The 21,691-nt window shown below is 38.0% G+C and overlaps 1 protein-coding gene across 3 annotated transcripts; it reads right to left on the bottom strand.

Moving 5' to 3' along the window:
- Window positions 1–16,415: 16,415 nt before the first annotated feature.
- LOC121393311 lies at window positions 16,416–21,411 on the bottom strand. Of its 3 annotated transcripts, none has more exons than XM_041561458.1 (2): window positions 20,651–21,411; window positions 16,416–20,591 (listed from the first exon to the last, which is right to left on the bottom strand). In XM_041561458.1, exon 2 carries the CDS (start codon window positions 18,489–18,491, stop codon window positions 16,941–16,943), a length of 1,551 nt encoding a protein of 516 aa, XP_041417392.1. In that variant the 5' UTR covers window positions 18,492–20,591; window positions 20,651–21,411; the 3' UTR covers window positions 16,416–16,940. The 3 variants fall into 3 exon arrangements, with proteins under 3 accessions (XP_041417392.1, XP_041417393.1, XP_041417394.1); XM_041561459.1 differs by having other exon boundaries at window positions 16,416–19,531; window positions 20,959–21,411; XM_041561460.1 differs by having other exon boundaries at window positions 16,416–18,644; window positions 20,959–21,411.
- Between the last annotated feature and the right edge of the window lie 280 nt (window positions 21,412–21,691).

The following is a 21,691-nucleotide window of genomic DNA, read 5'->3' as shown; positions in this document are numbered from 1 at the left end:
TGGTCTCGGATTTGGGAGAACCTCAAAAGGGCTTCGATATGTGTGACCCACAAAGAAACAAATTATAAGATTTTAATGCAATGGTATTTGACGCCGGCCAAGCTCCACTCATTGTACCCGTCGGTGTCCTCAGAGTGCTGGAGGCAATGTGGTGATGTGGGGACTCTCTACCATGTTTTTTGGACGTGTCCTCTCCTGGCACATTATTGGCAGGAGGTGCGGGACATGTTGGCCTCACTGTTTGGGACTGCTGTACAGCGACACCCACTCCCTTTTCTGCTTGGGTCTCCACTCCCAGGGCTTAAGAAGCATAACCAAAGGCTAGCCACTTTGATTTTGACGGCTTCTAGACGGGTCATAGCTCGCAACTGGAAGAAGCCACAGCCCCCCTCAGTGACTGAGCTAAACACAGCTATCCAGGACATACGAAGAATGGAATACATGGCTGCCTTACACACTTCTCGTTTACCGAGTTACGAGAAAGTTTGGTCTCCTTGGGTCGCTTTACACCCCCCGACACCGTGCTAACTTACTCCCAGACTGGGATCCTCATATTTCCTTGATTTCCCCCGAGCTCGGACAGTTTTGATGCTTTAGTGTTGTTTCCTTTTTTTTTTTTTTTTTTCCCTTTCTTTTCTTTTTCCCTCGCTACCCTTCCCCTTCTTCTGTCTGCTCTTTTTGTTCCCTTTTTTCTTTCTGTTTACATTTATGGAACGCTGATATTGTAAGCAATAAATCGGAAGGGCTTTCCCTTCATTGGGTATAGGTAAACCTGGGAAGCGTATGACTTCTCTTTTCTATTGTAGATGCCATGCTCTTCCCCTTCTTTCATTTTTTTGTACAATGCGTAATATGTGCTGATCTGAGGTTTGTGATAACATTGTGCAGATTTTGTTACGTCGTGACTGTAAACTTTATGTTAAATAAAGAGTTAAAAAAAAAAATATATATATTCCTTCTATTTATAGACAGGCTGTGGTTTATTTTCTCTTATGCATAACCTCCTGAATAGTGATGGGCGAATCTGTGCCTTGAAATTCACGAAAAGGCAAAAAATTCCCAAAAAGTCAATGGGCGTCAAAATAATTTTGACGCGCAAAAATTTTGATGCGAGTGACAATTTTATATGCACGACTATTGTCCAAATGCATTAAAGTCAACGGGCATCCGAATAATTTTGACGCAAAAAATTTTTATGCTTGCGCCAATTTTGACGGGCGCCGATTTTTTTTGATGCATTGGATTATTTGCTGATGATTTGTTGCCACAGTTTCACTAATTAATTAGTTTATGACAAAACATGGCAATTCACCCCAAATTTGTGTCTGGTGAATTTATTCGCCCATCGCTACTCCTGAATTTAGATTAGTGTAACAAGTTCCTTTGATTGGAGTTTATTCCGCAGACTTAATTAACATAACAAACTTCAGACACTTGTTTTTAGACTATAGCAACTCAACGAATTCTTCAACTTCAATAAACCAGCAGAAATTTGCAGAGGAGTTTTGATTTTTTCTTCTTTTTTGCCTTCTAATGCCTTGAGACTAGAAACTCTAAACGTGAAGCAGTAGAAAGACTTTGTGTTGCACAGCTGAGCTATAAAAGATGAGAGATATTCACAGAGACTCCTCTAATTAATGTTGGCAATAACAAAAGCAATACTATTAATCCTCTGCGTCTGCAATGGCTTCCGTGAACTGTGCCAAAAAGATTTTACTTTCTGAAAAGAGCACTTAGAACAGGATTCAATCTCAGATGAGAAATGTTCTTGGCTAGAGAACTGTGTGATGTGAAATGTCTGCAAGGTTTATTCCGGCTAGGTCTGTGCATTTAGCTTCTTCATCCTTACAAACGTTTGGATCTGTTTTCCAGAATGTCATTTTTGACATTAAATTGATGGTAGGAGAAGTATTTTGAAGAAGCGTCTCTCTTGGTAACATTGCACTCAACTGCATTTATTTGTCATTCTTGCATCTGTAAGTAATTCTAAGAGCCAAGGATACATGATGCGTCAATTGTTACAATATATCATTTTGTAATGTTTTCTATATGCCCCAGAGGAAGCAGCAACATCTTCATTAATTCTTTTGACACCAGAAGTGTCTCTGATACACTGTATTTAATGATTCGGGTGCCTTTGTAACACCCTGTGGCTTATAAAACCTCTTGCTTAAAGGGTTATTTGATGCAGATGAATACAGTGCAGTAATTTTATAAGTCTGAAAACATTAAAATGACAGCACAGTAAAGTATAAGGCTTCTTGTCTTGTGTGGTCCACAGAGGGAAAAAGCCAGGCTGGGTAAATAGATCTATTTTACTGAAGATGCACATTTGCATACATATATTACTCTGGTGAAACAATATTGATATCAGAGAAAAGCACTTGTTTGCATTGTTCTTTTGAAATTAAAGAGTGGAAATACTGCAAAATAGATTTAACTAGCAGAAATTGGTAAATAAATTGATGAAGAAGAATTCCCCTGAAATACTGACATAACAAAACTAGGCCTAATGAAAGGCATGTACATTTCAGCAGCTTCCAATATACATTATTTAAAAAAAAAAAAAAAAAAAGGTCAATGAATTTTAAAAATGACCCTGGTGAATGTGTGAATCTGATAGGCACTTAGATTGTAAGCTCCACTGGGGCAGGGGCTGATATGAATGATATATAAGCTGTGCAAAGCGCTGTGGAATATGTCAGTGCTACATAAAAAAATAATACTGAAAGCAGTTTCTGTCTGTGTCTTATTATTCACTCTCGTTTCATTTAAACTTTGTATTGGCAGGTAGGTCTCCAGTCAAGATTCCAGACCTGGGAAAGAGAATTACTGAAACATGCAAGGCATTGTGGGTATCAGAATCTTGGCTCGGGAGCTGCTTCCTAATACATTGTTTCTGAGTCAGGCAAGCAGTACTGCTTTCAGTACAAATTATATTTGCAACTTAAAAAAAAACAATGATGTTTGTTTATTGGAAAGTTCGCCAAATTTACATTTTCTTAATTTTTAGAAAACGTTTTCATGTCTCCTTCTGTAGCTTTTGGAATCCCAGGAAGTCATGGCATTTTGGGTTTGATAGTAGTGTGGGGGGGGGGGATTTTGCTATGGGCTGATAAGGTCTTAATGATTTTATAGTGACAAGATTACTTGTCTATTATTGTGACTACAGTATTACACAATAGCCTACAGCTGCTGCAGGAGCTCCTGAGACGCTGTGAATCACTGTTCTATTTCAAGTTATACACCCCTGGAACAGAAAAATGACAGCTGTGATCATAAAAATATGTCATGAAAGCTACCCTAGACAGGTTTTTCCCTATTTTATAGACCAATTTCTTTAGTTTCAAGCATGGTGTAAAATTGCCAAAACATTATTAATCTATTCAAGTCCTGACTATAGCTTTTTACCTGAGCCAGCTCAATGAGTCCTTGGCACTGCTTTAGAGCTAATAATATTAATTCCTAAAAGGTTTATACAAATAAAAGAATGCACTGGTAAATGGTAAATGAGGATCAACATTGATAAATGCAGAGCCAACCATTAGCGAAATAAAATACATTTGCAATATAAGCTCTAAATGAGATATTATTAGGAAAAGAGATTACTGCAGATTTACAGCAGACTGTGGAGGTCATTATTGTAAATCCCATGCATGATTTCCCTTTTGGCTTCTAGAGGGCCAGCAGCACAGTTGAAGTGAGGAGCGGCTTTGGGCCAATTGTAAATATGCCCCTGGGCACCTTTTTTTTTGCCACTGACAATATTGTACGTCCCACATGTTGTATGTTAAATACACACACGGCAGCATTGCCTCATGGCACAAACAGAAAGAATAACTTTCTAATCTAATGGGGGGAAATGAAAGACATTGTAGAAGTAGCATAAACTTTTGTAGGTAATAAATCAAGCTTAAAACAAATAAATAGAATTGAATTCCCATATGCCTAGATGTGGATCAGCATTTTGAGAAAGGCTTGTTTGTATTGGCTTCTTCCCTTGCGTATTTATGCATGTTTAGCTCTTTTTGTAAATGTTATGTCTATATTTAAACAAAGGACACAGAGCCCAGTGGAATACCCATGTGTGGAAAAAAATGTTCGTTTTGCACAACACGCTTAGATAAAAAATGAATCTGATGAAGTATTACTGACATACTGGATAGAATGTGCTGAATAAACACTTTCTTCATACTTGGTAATTCTACTGGACCCCCGGGTCAATAGCCATTACATAAGAGGGTTTCCAGGGTACCATGTTGCACTGAATTTTATAGAATATTAAAATTTGAACAATGAATTGCTAGCTGAGGTTGGCCATGTAGTCTATATATATATATATATGATATGGCTATAGATTTGCTAATCTTTCGAAACAAAGGTATTCTAGCATGAGGTATCCTAAGGCACTCAATTATAGAAAGGAATGCTGTGGTAGCCTGCACTGTACCTGGATTATGCTGATAAAGCCAGTGCTGTGTAGCAGGAATGGTTTAGCTGATGGAGAATGCCATATGTATTCAGTTTAATTTAGCAGTATAATCATGCAGGGCTTATGCTTCAACAATCATGAAAGTAGCAACATTTTCATCTCCAGTAAAACGATACGGCGCCAGATGGAATAACCTCAAACAGGAAAGATAACAGTGGTTTGGTGGGGCTGGAAGTGCAAGCTACCGTATTTGTTTTTGCTTGAATGGGCATTTAAAAGTATTTCTAAAACTCTTCTATGGTACTGTACAATTTCATAATATATAATAGTACATACAGGAAGACTGCATTATAATAAATAATAATAGGAAGACTGCATTATACTAAAATATACAGAGATTACGGGACAGATTTATCAAAGGTCAAATTTCAAATTTATGAGAATTTTTTTTTACTCTAAGAAATTTGAATGTACTCAAAATTTGAATGTTATCTTGTTTAAGAAAAAACGTTCAAATTCGAACTAATGTTACTGACCCGAAAACTCGAATTCGAATGAAACTCGATTCAAGTTTTTCTCCGAAAAAAACGGTGTCAGGAAGGCGATTAACATCTTCCAATGTGTCAATGGACCTCTGCCATTGACTTGTAAAGGAATGTGGCAGGTTTTAGGTGGTGAATATTCGAATTACAACTGGTCGAGGTGTGATAAATCTCATATTCAAATTTACATTCGAGTTGGTGCTTTCAAATTTGAATTTGAGAGTTTTCACACAAAAAAATTCAAAAATTCAAATTCGAATTTATCATTCGAACCTTAATAAATCTGCTAAGTGCCATGTTATAGGAGACACAGTAGGAAGGAAGACCCTGCCCCTTAGAGCTTAAATACTAACTGGAAGGATAATTTACACCCACAAAATATGAGGACAAGTGCACTGGGTAGATAATGTTTTAGTACTCCAAAATAGGGATGGGCAAATTTTTTCACCTTGTTTTGACGCCGAAATGACACCCATAGACTTGTATGGCGTCTTGTATCAAAAAAAAAGAAGCATGTCTGAAAAATGCTTTAATAGGCGCCCGCGACATTTCGCTGGCAGCAAATTTTTGGCAAAAAAGAAACGGGTCAAATTCCCCCAAGCCTACTCTAAAATGTAGAATCTTACTTTTTGAGGAGCCTGAGTGAGTGCTCCCTTGTGGTTCTGAGAGAAACAGAGTTTGACAGGAACATAAAGGGAGACAATAAATGTAGTGAGGAGCAGAGGAGTGAAGGGCTTTGAATGTTAGCAGAAGGATTTTTTTTATCCTAAACAGGCAGCAATGATAGGGATGTTACTAGGGAATCCCTCTAAGCAGAAAGCAGATTGCAGGGTGGGAGCCTGGGAGACCAGTTAGTAGGTGGTTGTAATAGTCTAAGCGGGAAAGGATAAGGGCATAGATTTGTGTTTTGTATGTTACTTGTAAAAGTAAAGGGCATATCTCGGCAATATTACAGAAGAAGTGGTGACAGTTTTTGGCAGTAGCATTAATATGATTAGAGAAGGAGATGGCTATGAATGTGCTCTTTATTTCCTAATATTTATTTTAACCTGGAGAATTGAATTCACTGGTTTCAACACTAGGCTAAGTGATATGAGAAACTATATTGCTTGGTTGGCGTTCAAGACAAGCTTATTTAATTCTGCAATACATACAGCGAAAGGGCATGGGGCAGATCCTATGCCAGCTGTGCCTAAATATTGATCGTCTAGAACTTCTTATAACAAGTTTTAAACTTTGTTCTGGCACTGATTGAGAACATGTACAAAATTACTAAAGCCCTTAGCCATTATATCATTGCAGAGCTATAGTGCTGGGATATGATCGCCACATTTTATCCCATCACTGAATCTGCTGTTTGTAATCATTCTCACTGTCACTGCCTCGGTTCATACCACATCATTGCTAATTTTCTTTCCCATCGATCTTTTCAAGTTCCAGCAGTTTTATTTGTTTTATCACCAGACCATCATATTACTTTAAAATTCTGTTGACTTTGATAAGAGTCATGCAGGCAGAAAAAAATGATGAAGGAAAATGATTTTAACTGTTTTGATTATTTAACCATTACAACCCAAACAAGGCTATTAAAGTCAGATCTTTGTAAGTAACCAGGAAATTACACTTAAGGGAATATCCCTCTAAATGAGACCCCAACTTGCTTTTTAACACTTATTACAGCAGCAGCAAATAAGGTAAGAACCACTTAACACATTTCTTCTCCACGTGTGTTGCACCCATGGATGAAATGCAATTGCTTTTATATAGCAGTAATAGCAACACATTTCTTTATTTGCCCCTTGTTTAGTAAGAAACTCTACAACTTTCCTTTTATAATGAAGAATATAAAGTATAGTAACTGTAATCACAGGCTTCTACTCTCAAAGGACGATTTCTTGTTACTTGTGTTGTGCTACGGATCAAAAAAAAACATTTCACTGATAAATATGTAATGAATCTTTGTATTTTATATGTGTGTATACTGTGTCACAATTTATAGAATGGATCATCTGCCTTATAGATGAGATGGTTGATTGTTGCTCCTTACCTTCCTTCTCTGATTAGTCGGAGCTTGTTTTACTTTAAGATATGTGCAGAGATATGGGTAGAGTTTATTGTAGTCCAATAACCCATAGCAATCAACCAGCAAAAATGTACCATAATACAACCAAACTGCCATAGCTATACATAGATTTATATTATTTATATTGCGGATTACATTTTTGATGTTCTCACAACACTGCCGATGCGGAGCCATCCACCCATTTTCTATATTCTCATTCCTAGCCCCAAGAGGCAACAGTTTTGTCTGTTCCTTATGATATCTACTCTGCCTAGCAGCTGGGCAGATGCCCATGTAGCTAGTTGTAATTTATGCTATTGGCCAAGAGGAGTTGTGACCACTTATGTCACACTTTGGTAAGGGGAGTGAGAAGGGGTGGATCTCCCTCTTTGGTTTTTGGTTGCTGACCCAGCTGGATGTTTCCAGGGAGTCTGGGTACAACAAGGCCCAGTAAAGCCACGTGCCCTAGAGGGACCAGTATCTCTAGAGAGAGATAAGTCAGGGAGCAGGGACCCCTTGAATGAGGCCAGATAGAGATACTGTAGGATACTACCTGTAATAGTACTCTCTAGGAGAGTAAGATAGGTAGGTTAAGTAGCAAGAGCAGCTTGGCTTCAACTAGGAGGGATAGCAAGGAGGTAGCTCTCCCCTTAGGCAAGACTGGCCTGTAGTATAGGGACACAGCCTAATAGGGAATTAGGGCTAGCGAGTTCCACTGTGCTGTCTCTGAGGGACATGTTGTAGCCATGTCATGTTTATCTGCTGGGGCCTCTGTGGCTGGTAAGTACAAAACATGTGAATCATTTGTCTCTGACAAATAAAAGTTTGTTCTGTTTGACTGCAAGAACCTCCTGACACCCATTTCTTTATTGGTTAAAGCTCCATAGCCTGTGGCAGTTGTAGTTGCACTACACCACACCTTCATTTCTTCCAAAGGCTTCTTCTCCTTGCAAAGGCCCTGCCTTAAGTGATTTAGTCCAGTGTAACCCATGCTCTAGTCATCTAGTGATTAACCCCCGTTGGCCTGTAAAAATGTGTTTCACATACATGTAATTGTCTTCAGGTTATTTATGCTGTGCCCATTTCACTTGCTCCACAACTCAGTTCTGTTATCCTCAGTTAGTTGTATCAGTGATAGAAATATACCTGAAGAATTATCCATTATTTGTGTATAGCAACTATGGACTCCCTTACCACAGGTTAGAAAGCAGCAGTACACTAAAATTGTGGACACAGCAAACTGGTGTGCCCCTAATGCCGGAGACTGGTGTTGTCATTGCTGATCAGAGAAGAACAAACTAATGACAGCCCCTACCTTGTTACAAGCTAAGCATATTTCCACCACAGTTACACCTAGTTATTTGCTACAGGAGTAATCTTTCATAAAAAGGCAGACCTGACAGATCTCACCAAATTCAATTGCTGTCAGTGGAAATTAATAGGAGGAAATGTCCCAATTCTCATATAGAATAAAAGTGTGTTTATCTGTGTGAGCATTTTTATTCAAGTCTGTGTGACACAATGAGTAGAAGTTGCTTTCAGAATTAATATTAACAAGCATCATTCACATGCCTGTAGTGATAGGCGAATAAATTTGCCAGACAGAAATTTACTGTGAATTTCCACGTTTCACCGTTTCGCCGCAAGTGAATTAATTTGCAAATCTGCGGCGACAATTTGTTGGCATAAAATCTGCATGTCAAAAACATTTATTTTGACGCCCATTGATTTATGGTAAATTCACACATTTTACTGCAAATCAGAACTACACAGATTTGCCCATTACTACATGCATGGCCTTGAATTTTCACCACTTTAATACTGACAGAACTAAAGCAGTGCCCCAGCGAGCTATATGGTAAGCAGCACACCTATTTACCTGCACATTTATTGGAAAGTATTGGAGCTGTAGTACTCCTTACTCGTCTGAGCTAAAATAAAACATCTTCTTTGGACTTCCATGAGCCCCTTTGACCACACTATCATCAGATTTACTGAGACTTGCTAAGACTTGGGAGCCCTTGCTTTAGTCATCACTTAGTTTATTTTGCCTTTGATGCATAGGTACAGTAACAGTTCCATTTGGTGAAAATTGCAATGTACTTTGATATAGTGAAAGTACTTTAAGGCTTTGATTGGCAAATATGCACACAACGGATTTCCGTGTTTCTGTTGCTCAGACGCTAGAATTGAAAGGTTTATGACCTGAAGACACTTACCTTGCACTGATTGTCATCCCCACACTTTGGGAAATATCTTGACAGATGTATAATTTCTACTCAGTGCTTCAGACCTGAGCTATGTAATTTTCCTCTGCTCAGAATGCGACATTTCTTTGCCAGGTTCTCTAAATATTAGTATTCCGCTGGCAGCAGAACCTAGGTTGGGATATTTTTTTTGCCCATAACCAGAGGGAACAATCACACTGAAGCCGTTCTCCGGCTATAAAGCAGCCAATGTAATTGGTTTTAATTTTAATTTTGTAATGGCTTTAAATTAATAGGAGCAGCTGCTGTCACAGTGTGTGGGTGTCCTTTTACAGAAGGCAGAGAGCACAAAAATAAAATAATAAGGAGAAAAAAAGAAAGTAAACAGTATGATTTGTAGGACAATAAAGGTTAATTCAAGAGTTAAGCAATGTTTTTGGCTTAGCACATGCAAAGTGTGAGATTCAGGACTGTGATTTTCCTTCTAATTCTCAGATAACATCACAATCTTATTAGCCTGCAGTATATATAAAAAGGGAATGTGCTGTAAGTATGTGAGCATTAAACTCGCTGCCTCCCCGTGACTCACTTATATAGATTAGTGGTTACAAAGTGTTAGGAGAGATAAGGATAGATTAGAAGAGCTAGAAAATTTAATATCATTACTTTAGAAGAAGGAATTGGAATAGGTTGTTGTATTAATTTTTGGTTTTGGCTGTATTAACCCTAGGTACAATGAGACTTTATGAATTATTTATAACTATTTAACCTGTCACGCAATAGGACAGTCTATATAAGTAAAAAAAGTTTCTTTAACAGTTTGTGAAACAGTGATTGAGGAAGGTAAGCCTCACCTGCACCTCCCACTGAAAGAAGTGCCTGAAGTGGAAACAGATCTATACCAGTAGAGGAATAGCCAAAGAGCTAGAGGGTCATAGAGAGGAAAGTCAGGATCAAACGTGGTAACCAAATAGACAAGCAGAGATCAGAGTTGAAGTCAGGACAGGCAGCACAAATATATTTGGAATCAATAATTAAGCCAAAGTCAGGAAAACCAAGGAATCAGATGCAGGTAGTGTGCGGGTAGGGATTAGGCAGACAATAAATACAGAAGCACAACCAGGAGCCAGGTAATTAGTATAGGCTCAGTTACACTTTGCAAGACATGGTGTCAATGTAAGCATATTTGGGAATGGGTGTCTTTGCACAGTGTCATGTAGATGTCATAGTGTTATGGTGTGTGAGTGTGCTGGCCCATAATGCATTCAATCACCTTTTCTAGTTTCTTTTTTGACCTAACTGACTACTTTTCATCAAATTAGAGTTATGTTAGAAGGGGATACTGAATACAGAATAACCTCTCCATACATGGGAAGCAAGTGCTCTCTGAAAAAGAACTCAATTCAATTCATGTGTGCTTCAAGAGTAGAGAACGGCTCTTTGTAGCCCCAGGCGCACACTGTACCCTCTGCCAGGACAGCAGATTAAAAGAAAGAGCAGCACTCCGGTAATTTGAAAAAAACATGAATCTTTGCTTAAAGTGCTTCAAGGTAACGTTTCGGGCTACTATGGCCCTTTATCAAGCCTTTCATTAACAATACCAACGAGTGTTTAAATACCCACAGGAAAAGGAGGGGCCACAATTGGTCACCTCCATATTACCCATAATGCACAGTGAAACATTTTAGTGTCTTAGATAATACACAAAGGGTGACGAAGGGTCATAGTAGCCCAAAACATTGCCTTGAGGCACTTTAAGTAAAGATCAGAATCATGAGAAAGAGCAAAAGTATAATCTTCACAAGAGAATTCTAAAGTCACATTAGATGAATTAAGGTACTCCATCCATATATAAACCTTCCTGATTTATTTTTAATAGTTACAGTTGTAACTGCCTTTATCAAATTAATCTATTACTTTAAGGGCCTAGCTGGATTTGAAGAGAAATTAGACTCAAAAAAACATTTAAACATTGAAAAATTTTCCAGACATAAGGTATTCTCCACAAAGCGAAGGAGAACTTGACTTATATAAGGTATGTTTTTTTTTCTGGCAGTAAATATGTTTAAATGGCCTGAAAATGGAATACTTGGATTGATGTGTTTCAGGTTTTTATGAGGATTGACATTATGGAGAGTATTAGTGGCACCTCAAAATCATGGCGTTGTACAAGGTTACATGTTTTATACTGAAGAATTACCAGTTCCCTTGAACTATAGGATCATGCTTAAACATCACAAATGCTTTATTATAGTAGATGCCATAGATATTCAGTGTGATGCAAAACATATCTGGACTCAAAGTGATATTATCCTTCCATGCAGTCTGTACAAGTCACAGCTCTACATATGAGAAATACAAACACTGCTGCCAGATGGCCTGGGATCCAAGGTTGGACCTATTAGCCAGAGGCAATGCAACAACCAGTGTCGTAGTGGGTAATAAAGCAGATGTTTAACTTCTGTAATGAAGCTAAATAAATGAAGGATTGTGTTCCAGATTGGGTTTTGTAAATCCCAACAAAATATATAAGATCTTCTTTTTGTTTGAGGAAAAAAAAATCCTAAAATTATTTAAATTTTAGATACATTTAACCATTTTGTAGTCTTAATATACTATATGTGTGTGGAATTTCATCTTTCTTTGAAGAAAAGTTATATATTTTTGCAGTCTGGAATGCGCCAACCACAAAGTAAAGCTATTGTAACAAACAACAATGTTACAATGCAGTATCTGGCATGGATACAAAAACGGGTGATACTATGGTACGTTAAGCAGATTTAGGTGGCTGACCTTATTATACAGCAAACAAGAGAAGGTAAAACCAAAATGGCGTCCACCTGGATTTTTCAACTTCAGTAACAGGAGGGCAGGTTTCTGAATCGTGGCTGGTTTCAGTGGGACAACATTATAAATAGTATTAGTTATTTTCTTAGATGCGTTTTCTACACTCATTTGCTTTGACTTTTGACATTTTGACTTTTGACATTTAGCTGGCAGTTTCTGCAATCTTTTGCCTGAACCTGAATGGGTGAAGAGTCATATAGCTGCCCCTTAGTTCTAACTATTCTTGGTTTTAATCGTTTGTCAGTAGTGACGGGCAAATCGGACTAGTTTCGCTTAACCCAAAATTCGCCTAAATGCATTGAAGTCTAGGGGCGACAAAACATTTTTGAAGTCTATGGATGTCATTTTTGTGGTGAAACTTGTCTAAATATTTCGCTCATCACTGTTTGTCAGTACTACTTATTCTGTAAATATCTACAATATGCAACATATTTTAGCATACATTGAGGGACATAGTTAATACCATTGGAGACAAACATCATTAGTGATGTTGCCCATAGCAGATTTAGTGCAGCTCCAAAACCCAGGTATCAAATCAAGACAAGTGAAGGATAGTGGGGAACAGAAGGCAGAAGAAGGTAGAGAATGTAAGATATAAGACATAAGAAACATAAGCCAATTGCCAAACATTGGAATGGAATAAATCTGTAGAATATGCTGGCAAGAGGTGTATTTTATAGTGTTGGCGCCGTTTCGCCGAAAAATTTGCGAATTGCACGCGAAATTCGCGAAACGGTGAAAAATTCATTCGCTGGCGGCGAATCGCGCAAATTCGCTGCGAATTCGCACCTGTCGGATAAATTCGCCCATCACTAGTATTTTACATTTCCCTACCCATATTCAAGCCATGCATTGAAATGAAAAAGAGCATTCATTAGCTGAGCTTTGCCTGTGGTGATGTGGAAAGGTCCAAGCTACACTATATGATCGAAAATCACTTGTTATTTCTACTAGATGTTGTAATGATACCTGATATGTAAAATCTTGCTGCATTTTCCTATATACTTAACAAATTTAAATGATAAAAGGTAATAATATCACTCTTCCCGATGTGTCTGTAGCTCTAAATTTGTGGTGACAGGTCTGTCAAAATGTTAAAAGTACAGACAAAGAAGCAGGAACATGTGCTGCCATAAGAAAAAAAAGAATACAGCGAACACTCTAAGCATTACCTTCCTGTTTTGAAAAGGAGAAAGGTTCTCAGCTATCAATCATAGCAATTAACATTTTTAACAAATTTAGGGCAAAGGAGAAAACAGTTGATGTCACTTTAAGCATCTGTCAGGGGGTTGAGGAGCTGTATAAGGGGCTGGGCCTACTTGCTTGTGGACAATACTCTTCTGTGCTTTAAAAAATGCTTATAAGGAATATAAAAAAAGTAAATTAAAAGTATATTCCTATATGTCTGCATATCCTGTGATGCTGTTTTTGGGTCATCTAGAGAGGAGGATAAAAACATTTTACAACCTTTCTATAGCATGAGTGTTTCTCTGGGGTAAGGATAAATGGGGCAACCCTTGGAAGCACCAAAGTTTATGTTCCTGGTTTTGGGTCGCCTAGAGATTAAGAGGAGGATAAAAAACATTCTACAACCTTTCTTTAGGATGTATTTTTCTAAGGTAAGGATATTTGGGGTAGCTTTTGGAAGCACCAATGGTTATGTACCTGGTTTTGGGTCACCTACAATGTAAGAGGAGGATAAAAACTTTCTACAACCTTTCTATAGGATAAGTGTTTCTCCAGGGAAAGGATAGGTAAGGTACAGTAGCTTTTGGAAACACTAATGGTTATGCATATGCGTGTGCCTAAAAAGGAAAAACCATCGAAGCTGCATTAGAAAAACCTAGTCAGTAAGAACTAGCAGATGTATAGCAAGTTGTCCACTGTGTAGGTGCCATAATAGAATCATGCATTTTGGGCTAAATAACTTGAACAACCAACACTACAAAGGGGGATTTTAGGGTGGGTTTCTACCCTTGTGCCACACACCACTACAGGCATCCTGTCTGAATTGAATCTATGGGTTAAATATGAATAGCCAAAAGATGTTATTCCCTTGAAAAGCTATAGAAAGTGTTGAGAGAGATATCACACTGAGACACTGCTTTGAAACTGTGCCATATATATTCATGTGATATAAATGTATTATTGCTATTTGTTTAAAGGAAAACTATACCATCAAAATGAATACTTAAGCAACAGATAGTTTACATTATATTACGTGGCATAATTAAGAATCTTACCAAACTGGTCTATATATTTAAGTAAATATTGCCCTTTTCTCTTGCCTTAAACCACCATTTTGTGATGGTCTGTGTGCTGCCTCAGAGATTACCTGACCAGAAATACTACAACTCTAAGGGGCACATTTACTTAGGGTTGAATATCGAGGGTTAATTAACCCTCAATATTCGACCATCGAAGTAAAATCCTTCGACCTCGAAGGCGAAGGATTTACCGCATTTAGTACGATCGAACGAAAAATCGTTTGATCGAACGATTAAATCCTTCGAATTGAACGTTTCGAAGGATTTTAATCCATTGATCGAACGATTTTCCTTCGATCAGAAATTTGTTAGAAAGCCTATGGGGACCTTCCCCATAGGCTAACATTGATGCTTGGTAGGTTTTAGGTGGCGAAGTCGGTGGTCGAAGTTTTTTTTTAAAGAGACAGTACTTCGACTATCGAATGGTCGAATAGTCGAACGATTTTTAGTTAGAAACATTCAATTTAAAGTCGTAGTCGAGGGGTTGAAGTAGCCAATTCAATGGTTGAAGTAGCCAAAAAAATACTTCCAAATTTGAAGTATTTTTTATTCTATTCCTTCACTCGAGCTAAGTAAATGTCCCCCTAACTGTAACAAGAAGAAGTGTTGAAGCAAAAGACAGAACTCTGTCTGTTAATCGGCTCATGTGACCTAACAAGTATGGTTTGTTGGTATGTATGTGTGCACAGTGAATCATATGATCCCAGGGGGCGGCCCTTATTTTTTAAAATGGCAATTTTCTATTTATGATTACCCAATGGCACATAGTACTAGAAAAGTATATTATTATGAAAATGGTTTATTTGCATGAAGCAGGGTTTTACATATGAGCTGTTTTATGTGATATCTTTTTATAGAGACCTACATTGTTTGGGGGTATAGTTTTCCTTTAATAACATTAACATATATGAACTTATATTTATATTTTCATTAGAAAGATATACAGAGATAGTGCTGTGGCTCTTAAAACAAAATGTTCAGGGCCCCCTGGGCTCGGCCCCCAAGCCCCACCCCAGATCCTGCCCACTCCATACAGTTACAGTTAAAAGACCACATAGAAGTCAGTGCTATAAAGGTAACCCCCCACACACACACGCCTTATAAAAAGCTGTTGATGGTCAGGCCCCCTTATAAGTGGTGCCAGGGCCCCCCATACATTTTTTAAAAATAAATTGGTAGTCAGGGCCCCCCTACAAGTTAAAAAAAATAATTGGTGATCATGGCCCCCCTACAAGTTAATAAAAATTGGTGATCAGGGCCCCCCACTAATTTAAAAAAAAATTATTAGTGATCAGGGCCCCCCAACAAGTAAAAAAAAATTGGTGATCAGGGCCCCCTCCTATAAGTTAAAAAAAATAATTGGTGATCAGGGGCCCCCCTGCAAGTAAAAAAAAAATTGATGGCCTAGCCCCCCCCAAAAGTTATAAAAATCCATTGGTGATCAGAGGCCCTCTTCAAGTAAAAAACAAATTGGCCAGATCCCCCCAAATTTTTTAAAAAATTGCTTGCCAGGGTTTAGTGTCTAAGCCGGGCCTGGCCATGCTTCACTTACTTGATTAGCCGGGCCCCCCTGTCTTCAGCATGCTGCACAGCAGCTTTGTGCACGGAAGATGTTCTTCTATTAAGATTTCCTGTACACTCGTGGTCCTTTAAGAATAAGTTCCGGTGAAGCTGTACAGGGATTGGATGATGGGATCCAATCCCAATGCAGATTTACTGGGACTTATTCTTAAAGGACCAATGAGGTTACAGCAAATCTTAATAGGAGAAAATCTTCTGTGCACAGAGCTGCTGTGCAGCATGCTGAAAGCGGGGGCCCGTCTAATCAAGTAAGTGAAGCATGGCCGGGACCCCCCTTAGACACAAAAAATGCGGGCCCGGGACAACTGTCCCCCCTGTGACCCCCTGATGGTGGCCCTGGTTATGGGCTCTAATCCTTAAGAAGGTTATTAATGAGCTGGAGAGGTTGCAGAGACTTGCAACTAAACTGGTGTATTGCTATGATTGGTAGCTTAACCTACCCCACCCACACCTCACTGTATTAAAACAGGAAATCAATTGTCATGCAACACTTTTTATTACTTACACTTATCAGTGAAAAGAGTTAATATATACAGGGTTAATGAATTAATACGTTACCTAGATATTATATCATCACTCCAACCGGGGGACACGGCATTTTGGAGGCAGCAAACCATAACAACATCACACAGCTCGTCAGCAGTGGCAAAGTCCCTAGCTATTATGGGAAAATCTCAAACCTTATACTTCATTCGTGGGGTTGATCCCACAAGGCAATTACTGATTGGGCCTGATGTTGCACAACAACATCAGGCGAGTCTGACTTTTAGTAACCTACAGGAACTATTGAATTTGGCAGCAAATATCAGTCTCATAACTATGATTCACGCTTGCAACAACATGTTTATATGAATTGTTCTTTTGACTTTTAGTAACCTACAGGAGCCTTAATCATTATCTCTATTGCCTATGCTTCATTATATTGACCCCAGTCCTTTCTATTCTGGCTAATCAATTAGTCAGTCATAGACACACACATCACATTTGTATCACATTCGGCCCCTAATGATTAATGCGACCGTAGGTTACCATTTTAATTTGTTGTGTTGTTGGTTTACAACACATGCTATAGAAGACATAACAATTCCAAATAGTTAGAATACACATACATATCATGATGATGAGCAAGGGATGAATCAGGACAGAGAACATGTGTTCAGCAGAAGGGCTATACCCAGTGAAAACATCATACCAATGGTGAGATGTAGCATCTGCAATAGTTGAACCTAACTTTACAATTTTTTGAGCTACTATGGTAGTATATAATTGGTGAGCTGCCAAACTGTTATTCAATCGTACAATAACATCACGTACTTCGTTCGAAGAATTCATAATTCGCTCTAAGCGATGTAAAGACAAATTCCAATTGGGTGGATCTAGTACGTGAGGGGTCCAAATATGGGTAATATTAATCATCTCATTTGGAGATAATAAAAATGTTTGATTTTGCCATGTAAATGCTGAAACATTGTGTATGCAACCAACAAAAGGGGTCTGCATTTTAGGTATTACAGATTGATTAGTGACTACACATATCACTTGTGGACTGATTTCTAACATCCATTCATAAGATAGTGGAAGGACAGTCCACAAACACTGATTAATAGAATTTTGTAATAAACATGGTTCATATACTGATGATTGTAATTTACAAACTTTCCCATTATATGTATCTTCACAATTTTCTAAATTGTGTGTTCTATTTTTGTTATCTATATATGCTCCTACAAATAGAGGCTGCCAAAAATATCCAGAGATAATTAAAGGCATTACTATATACTTACACATAATAGTCGGACGTGTTATATTAAACAATATCACAGTTCCTTTACATATGGTGTCATTGCAGACCATTTGATGTAGATATATTTGTATCCATTCTTGTGTTCTATTAAACACGGTTCTCCATACTTGTTCATTACCCGTCATTAATAAAGTTTTCATATTATCTTTTTGTTGTTGTTCATAAATAGTCTGCAATGTACATACTGTCCAGTTAACAAATTTTTTCATGTTAGTATCAAAATTCAAACTGAAATTATTAACTTCCAATTCCATATTATTGATATTTTTATCAATTTCAACTTGTTGTTGTAATGGGGCCCAAATAGTTGGCATCCATTTAGCTTGCCACACTACAGCATCATTAGTTAAGCCTCCTGCCTTGTGCATTCTATTAGCTAAAGTTTCTATGTCAAAACTATTTAACGTTCCTGCCAATGTACCATATCCCCCTAAAAGGGTATCATACCATGCTCTTTTACGTCTCGCATTATGACATGATCTCTTGGCAGGAAATACAATATTAATATGCAATATAATTTTTTGTCCTATTGTAGCAACAGGTATACAGGTAGCCGGCAATCTTTTAATATGTCCGAGGTTTTGAGTAGCAGAATCTATATTCCAGACATGCAATAAAGATTGCCAAGGTACTCTTCTTCCAGCAATGTTAGTAGCATTTGCACATATTATCCATTTACTATTGGCAGTAAAAGTCCAATTATATTGTCCAGTTACGTTTTGTATACCCATTTTTCTTAACTGGTCCATATATTCTGTTCGATTAGAAGTATCATTTTTCCATCCCCAATTGCGAGTGGAATTATGGGTATTAGTCACTCGTATCCCCGGAGTCCATGCACTTCTGTTTGATGCCAAACACCAGATTCCAAGGATTCCAAGGAAACACCAATGGTTCTTTATCTGTAATTATAAACAAATATCAATCATTCTCGTAGATAACATTTTTCCTGTGGGACATATTCCCATCTTTCTTGTCCAGGCTTCATGATTAACAATGTTCTATCCTTTCCAACAGTTATAACTTCGGCGGGAGAGGGCGGTCCTTGTATATTTTGTATGCATATTTTAGCTCCTACATTTACAGTATTAGTGGACCCAAACCCTTTATCTCCTCGTACTGTTAATTCTGTTGGTGGCTCACCTTCCTTTATTTCTGATAAATAAATAGGTATCAGTAAAAGTTCAGCGGTTCTTTCTCCTTTGGACACAATTACTGAATCTGATCCTAGATTCATCATTAGTATCTTTATTTCTCCCTGATAATCTGAATCAATTACTCCTCCTACTACTATGGTTCTTTTTAACGCAAAACTAGATCTGGTTGTTATTTGGCCATAATGACCATCAGGAATTTTGCATTCCAGACCAGTAGGAATCATTTTTACTTGTCCAAGTGCAATTATTATAGTATCAACAGAACATAAATCTAGTCCAGCCGATGCTGGTGTTCCTCTGTAAGGTGCTTGGGCATCCTTATGTAATTTCCAATAGATGATACTATCAATTTTTGCAGCTGATACTACTAAATTAGGATTTAACATTCTCATCAATGGAGTAGTGGAATCAGTTATAGGCCTATTATTGATAATTTCTTTAGGGTTGCTTTCAGAATACCATTCATTCTTTCGACTAACCCTGCTGCTTGGGGATAGTAGGGAATATGATATACCCATTCTATATTATTGTCAGTTGCATAATCCTTTACTTGTTTTCCAGTGAAATGAGAACCATTATGTTTCTTTTTCAATGATTTCTTTGTTGGATGTTGTAAATAGCCGCTTCAGCATCTGCTTGAGAATTAAACAAACGTTCCAATGAGTCAAGAGTAACATGAGCATCCACATGAAATACAGTTACAACAGTATTTTGCAAAAAGGTACACATGTCTTTTTGAACATTCCCCCCCTTCCTATGTATGGATAAATTGACGTATGGACGAAAATCATGTTTCACCCATATGGGGGCTTGGCTAACTCCCTATTCTGAGTCCTCCTCCCTTTTTTGCCCTTTCGGAAATGTACCATTTCCATTTTATTATACTCTGTTCCTGAGCATGTCCTATCCTATTTGATTTAGGATTAGACATTATCCACTGCATAATTGGTATTTGTGGTCTTAAAAGTACTTCATGTCCTAAGGTTAGTTGTTCAGTATCAACCAATGCCCAATTACATGCCAATAGCTGTTTTTCAAAAGGCGTATATTTTTCACCTACATCAGATAATTTTCTATTCCAGAATCCTAATGGAACTCTTTTTCCTAGTGCTACTACATCACCTGATTTACAGGGAATCTTCTCTAGAGTATTTACAACATCTAGAGGGTTTATCTCTTCTACTTTCTCATCCCATTGTTCTGCTAACCCATGTGTACATAATTCTTGTGCCACTATACAATAAGGTGACTCGGTCCAGCCGGGTATATCTTGGGGTTCTTTTTCACAATTTTGGATTTCTCCCTTTTTCCAAACATTATTCTTCTCTTTTTCTGTTATTTGGCAAACTGCCAAGAAATTTGGCAAAACGCCAAATATTTTTGGCACAGTGCCAACAAATTTTATGCCTCTTGGCAAAGTTCCAAGTACTTTGGCAAAAAATGCCAACAAAATTTATATTTATGCTGAGCCACCAACACAGAAGTCTTTTCAGCTATGTGCTGGTAGTGTTCCAATTTATCTCGCAAGATTTTGACATTACATTCCAAAGTTAAACACTTTCCTTCTGCTTTCAACGTTTTCCGTTGAAGCTGTTTTTTTTTTTCCCTCGATTGCCTCACATAGCCGTGTGTGCACAATACGGTATGCTGAAGCCAACACCCAACTCCTACGAGCTAGGGTAACTACATCACCTGATTTACAGGGAAACTTCTCTAGAGTATTTACAACATCTAGAGAGCTACTACATCACCTGATTTACAGGGAAACTTCTCTAAGGTCCGTACTACATTCACTGGTTCTGCATTTTGTAAACTCTTTTCCCATGCCTCTGCAGATTCGTAGATAACTTTCTCCTTTTTCCGAAACATATCGGACAAAGATTAAGTTACCCTGCTCGCAGCGCCACTAAATGTATTGCTATGATTGGTAGCTTAACCTACCCCACCCACACCTCACTGTATTAAAACAGGAAATCAATTGTCATGCAACACTTTTTATTACTTACACTTATCAGTGAAAAGAGTTAATATATACAGGGTTAATGAATTAATACGTTACCTAGATATTATATCATCACTCCAACCGGGGGACACGGCATTTTGGAGGCAGCAAACCATAACAACATCACACAGCTCGTCAGCAGTGGCAAAGTCCCTAGCTATTATGGGAAAATCTCAAACCTTATACTTCATTCGTGGGGTTGATCCCACAAGGCAATTACTGATTGGGCCTGATGTTGCACAACAACATCAGGCGAGTCTGACTTTTAGTAACCTACAGGAACTATTGAATTTGGCAGCAAATATCAGTCTCATAACTATGATTCACGCTTGCAACAACATGTTTATATGAATTGTTCTTTTGACTTTTAGTAACCTACAGGAGCCTTAATCATTATCTCTATTGCCTATGCTTCATTATATTGACCCCAGTCCTTTCTATTCTGGCTAATCAATTAGTCAGTCATAGACACACACATCACATTTGTATCACAACTGGCCAAGAGGATGGATAGATTGTCAAGGTTGGGGTTGTGTTCTTGAAAAAGGATGCCTGCGAGGGGACATGATTACTTTTTATAAGTACATTAGAGGGCATTATAGACAAATAGCAGGGGACCTTTTTACCCATGAAGAGGATCACTGCACCAGAGGCCACCCCTTTAGACTAGAGGAAAAGAACTTTCATTTGAAGCAATGTAGGTCGTTCTTCACAGTGAGGTCAGCGAGGTTGTAGAATGCACTGCCGGGTGATGTTGTGATGGCTGATTCTGTTAACACCTTTAAGAGGG

This window comes from Xenopus laevis, chromosome 4S, assembly GCF_017654675.1.
Source record: "Xenopus laevis strain J_2021 chromosome 4S, Xenopus_laevis_v10.1, whole genome shotgun sequence".
Lineage (NCBI taxonomy): Eukaryota > Metazoa > Chordata > Amphibia > Anura > Pipidae > Xenopus > Xenopus laevis.
Note: the sequence above shows the minus strand (reverse complement) of the source record. Positions and strands in the feature narration are given on the sequence as shown.

Bases quoted from the DNA above. Each gene is read 5' to 3' on its own strand.
- LOC121393311 (XM_041561458.1), bottom strand. From the start codon at position 18,491: ATGGACCAGTTAAGAAAAATGGGTATACAAAACGTAACTGGACAATAT.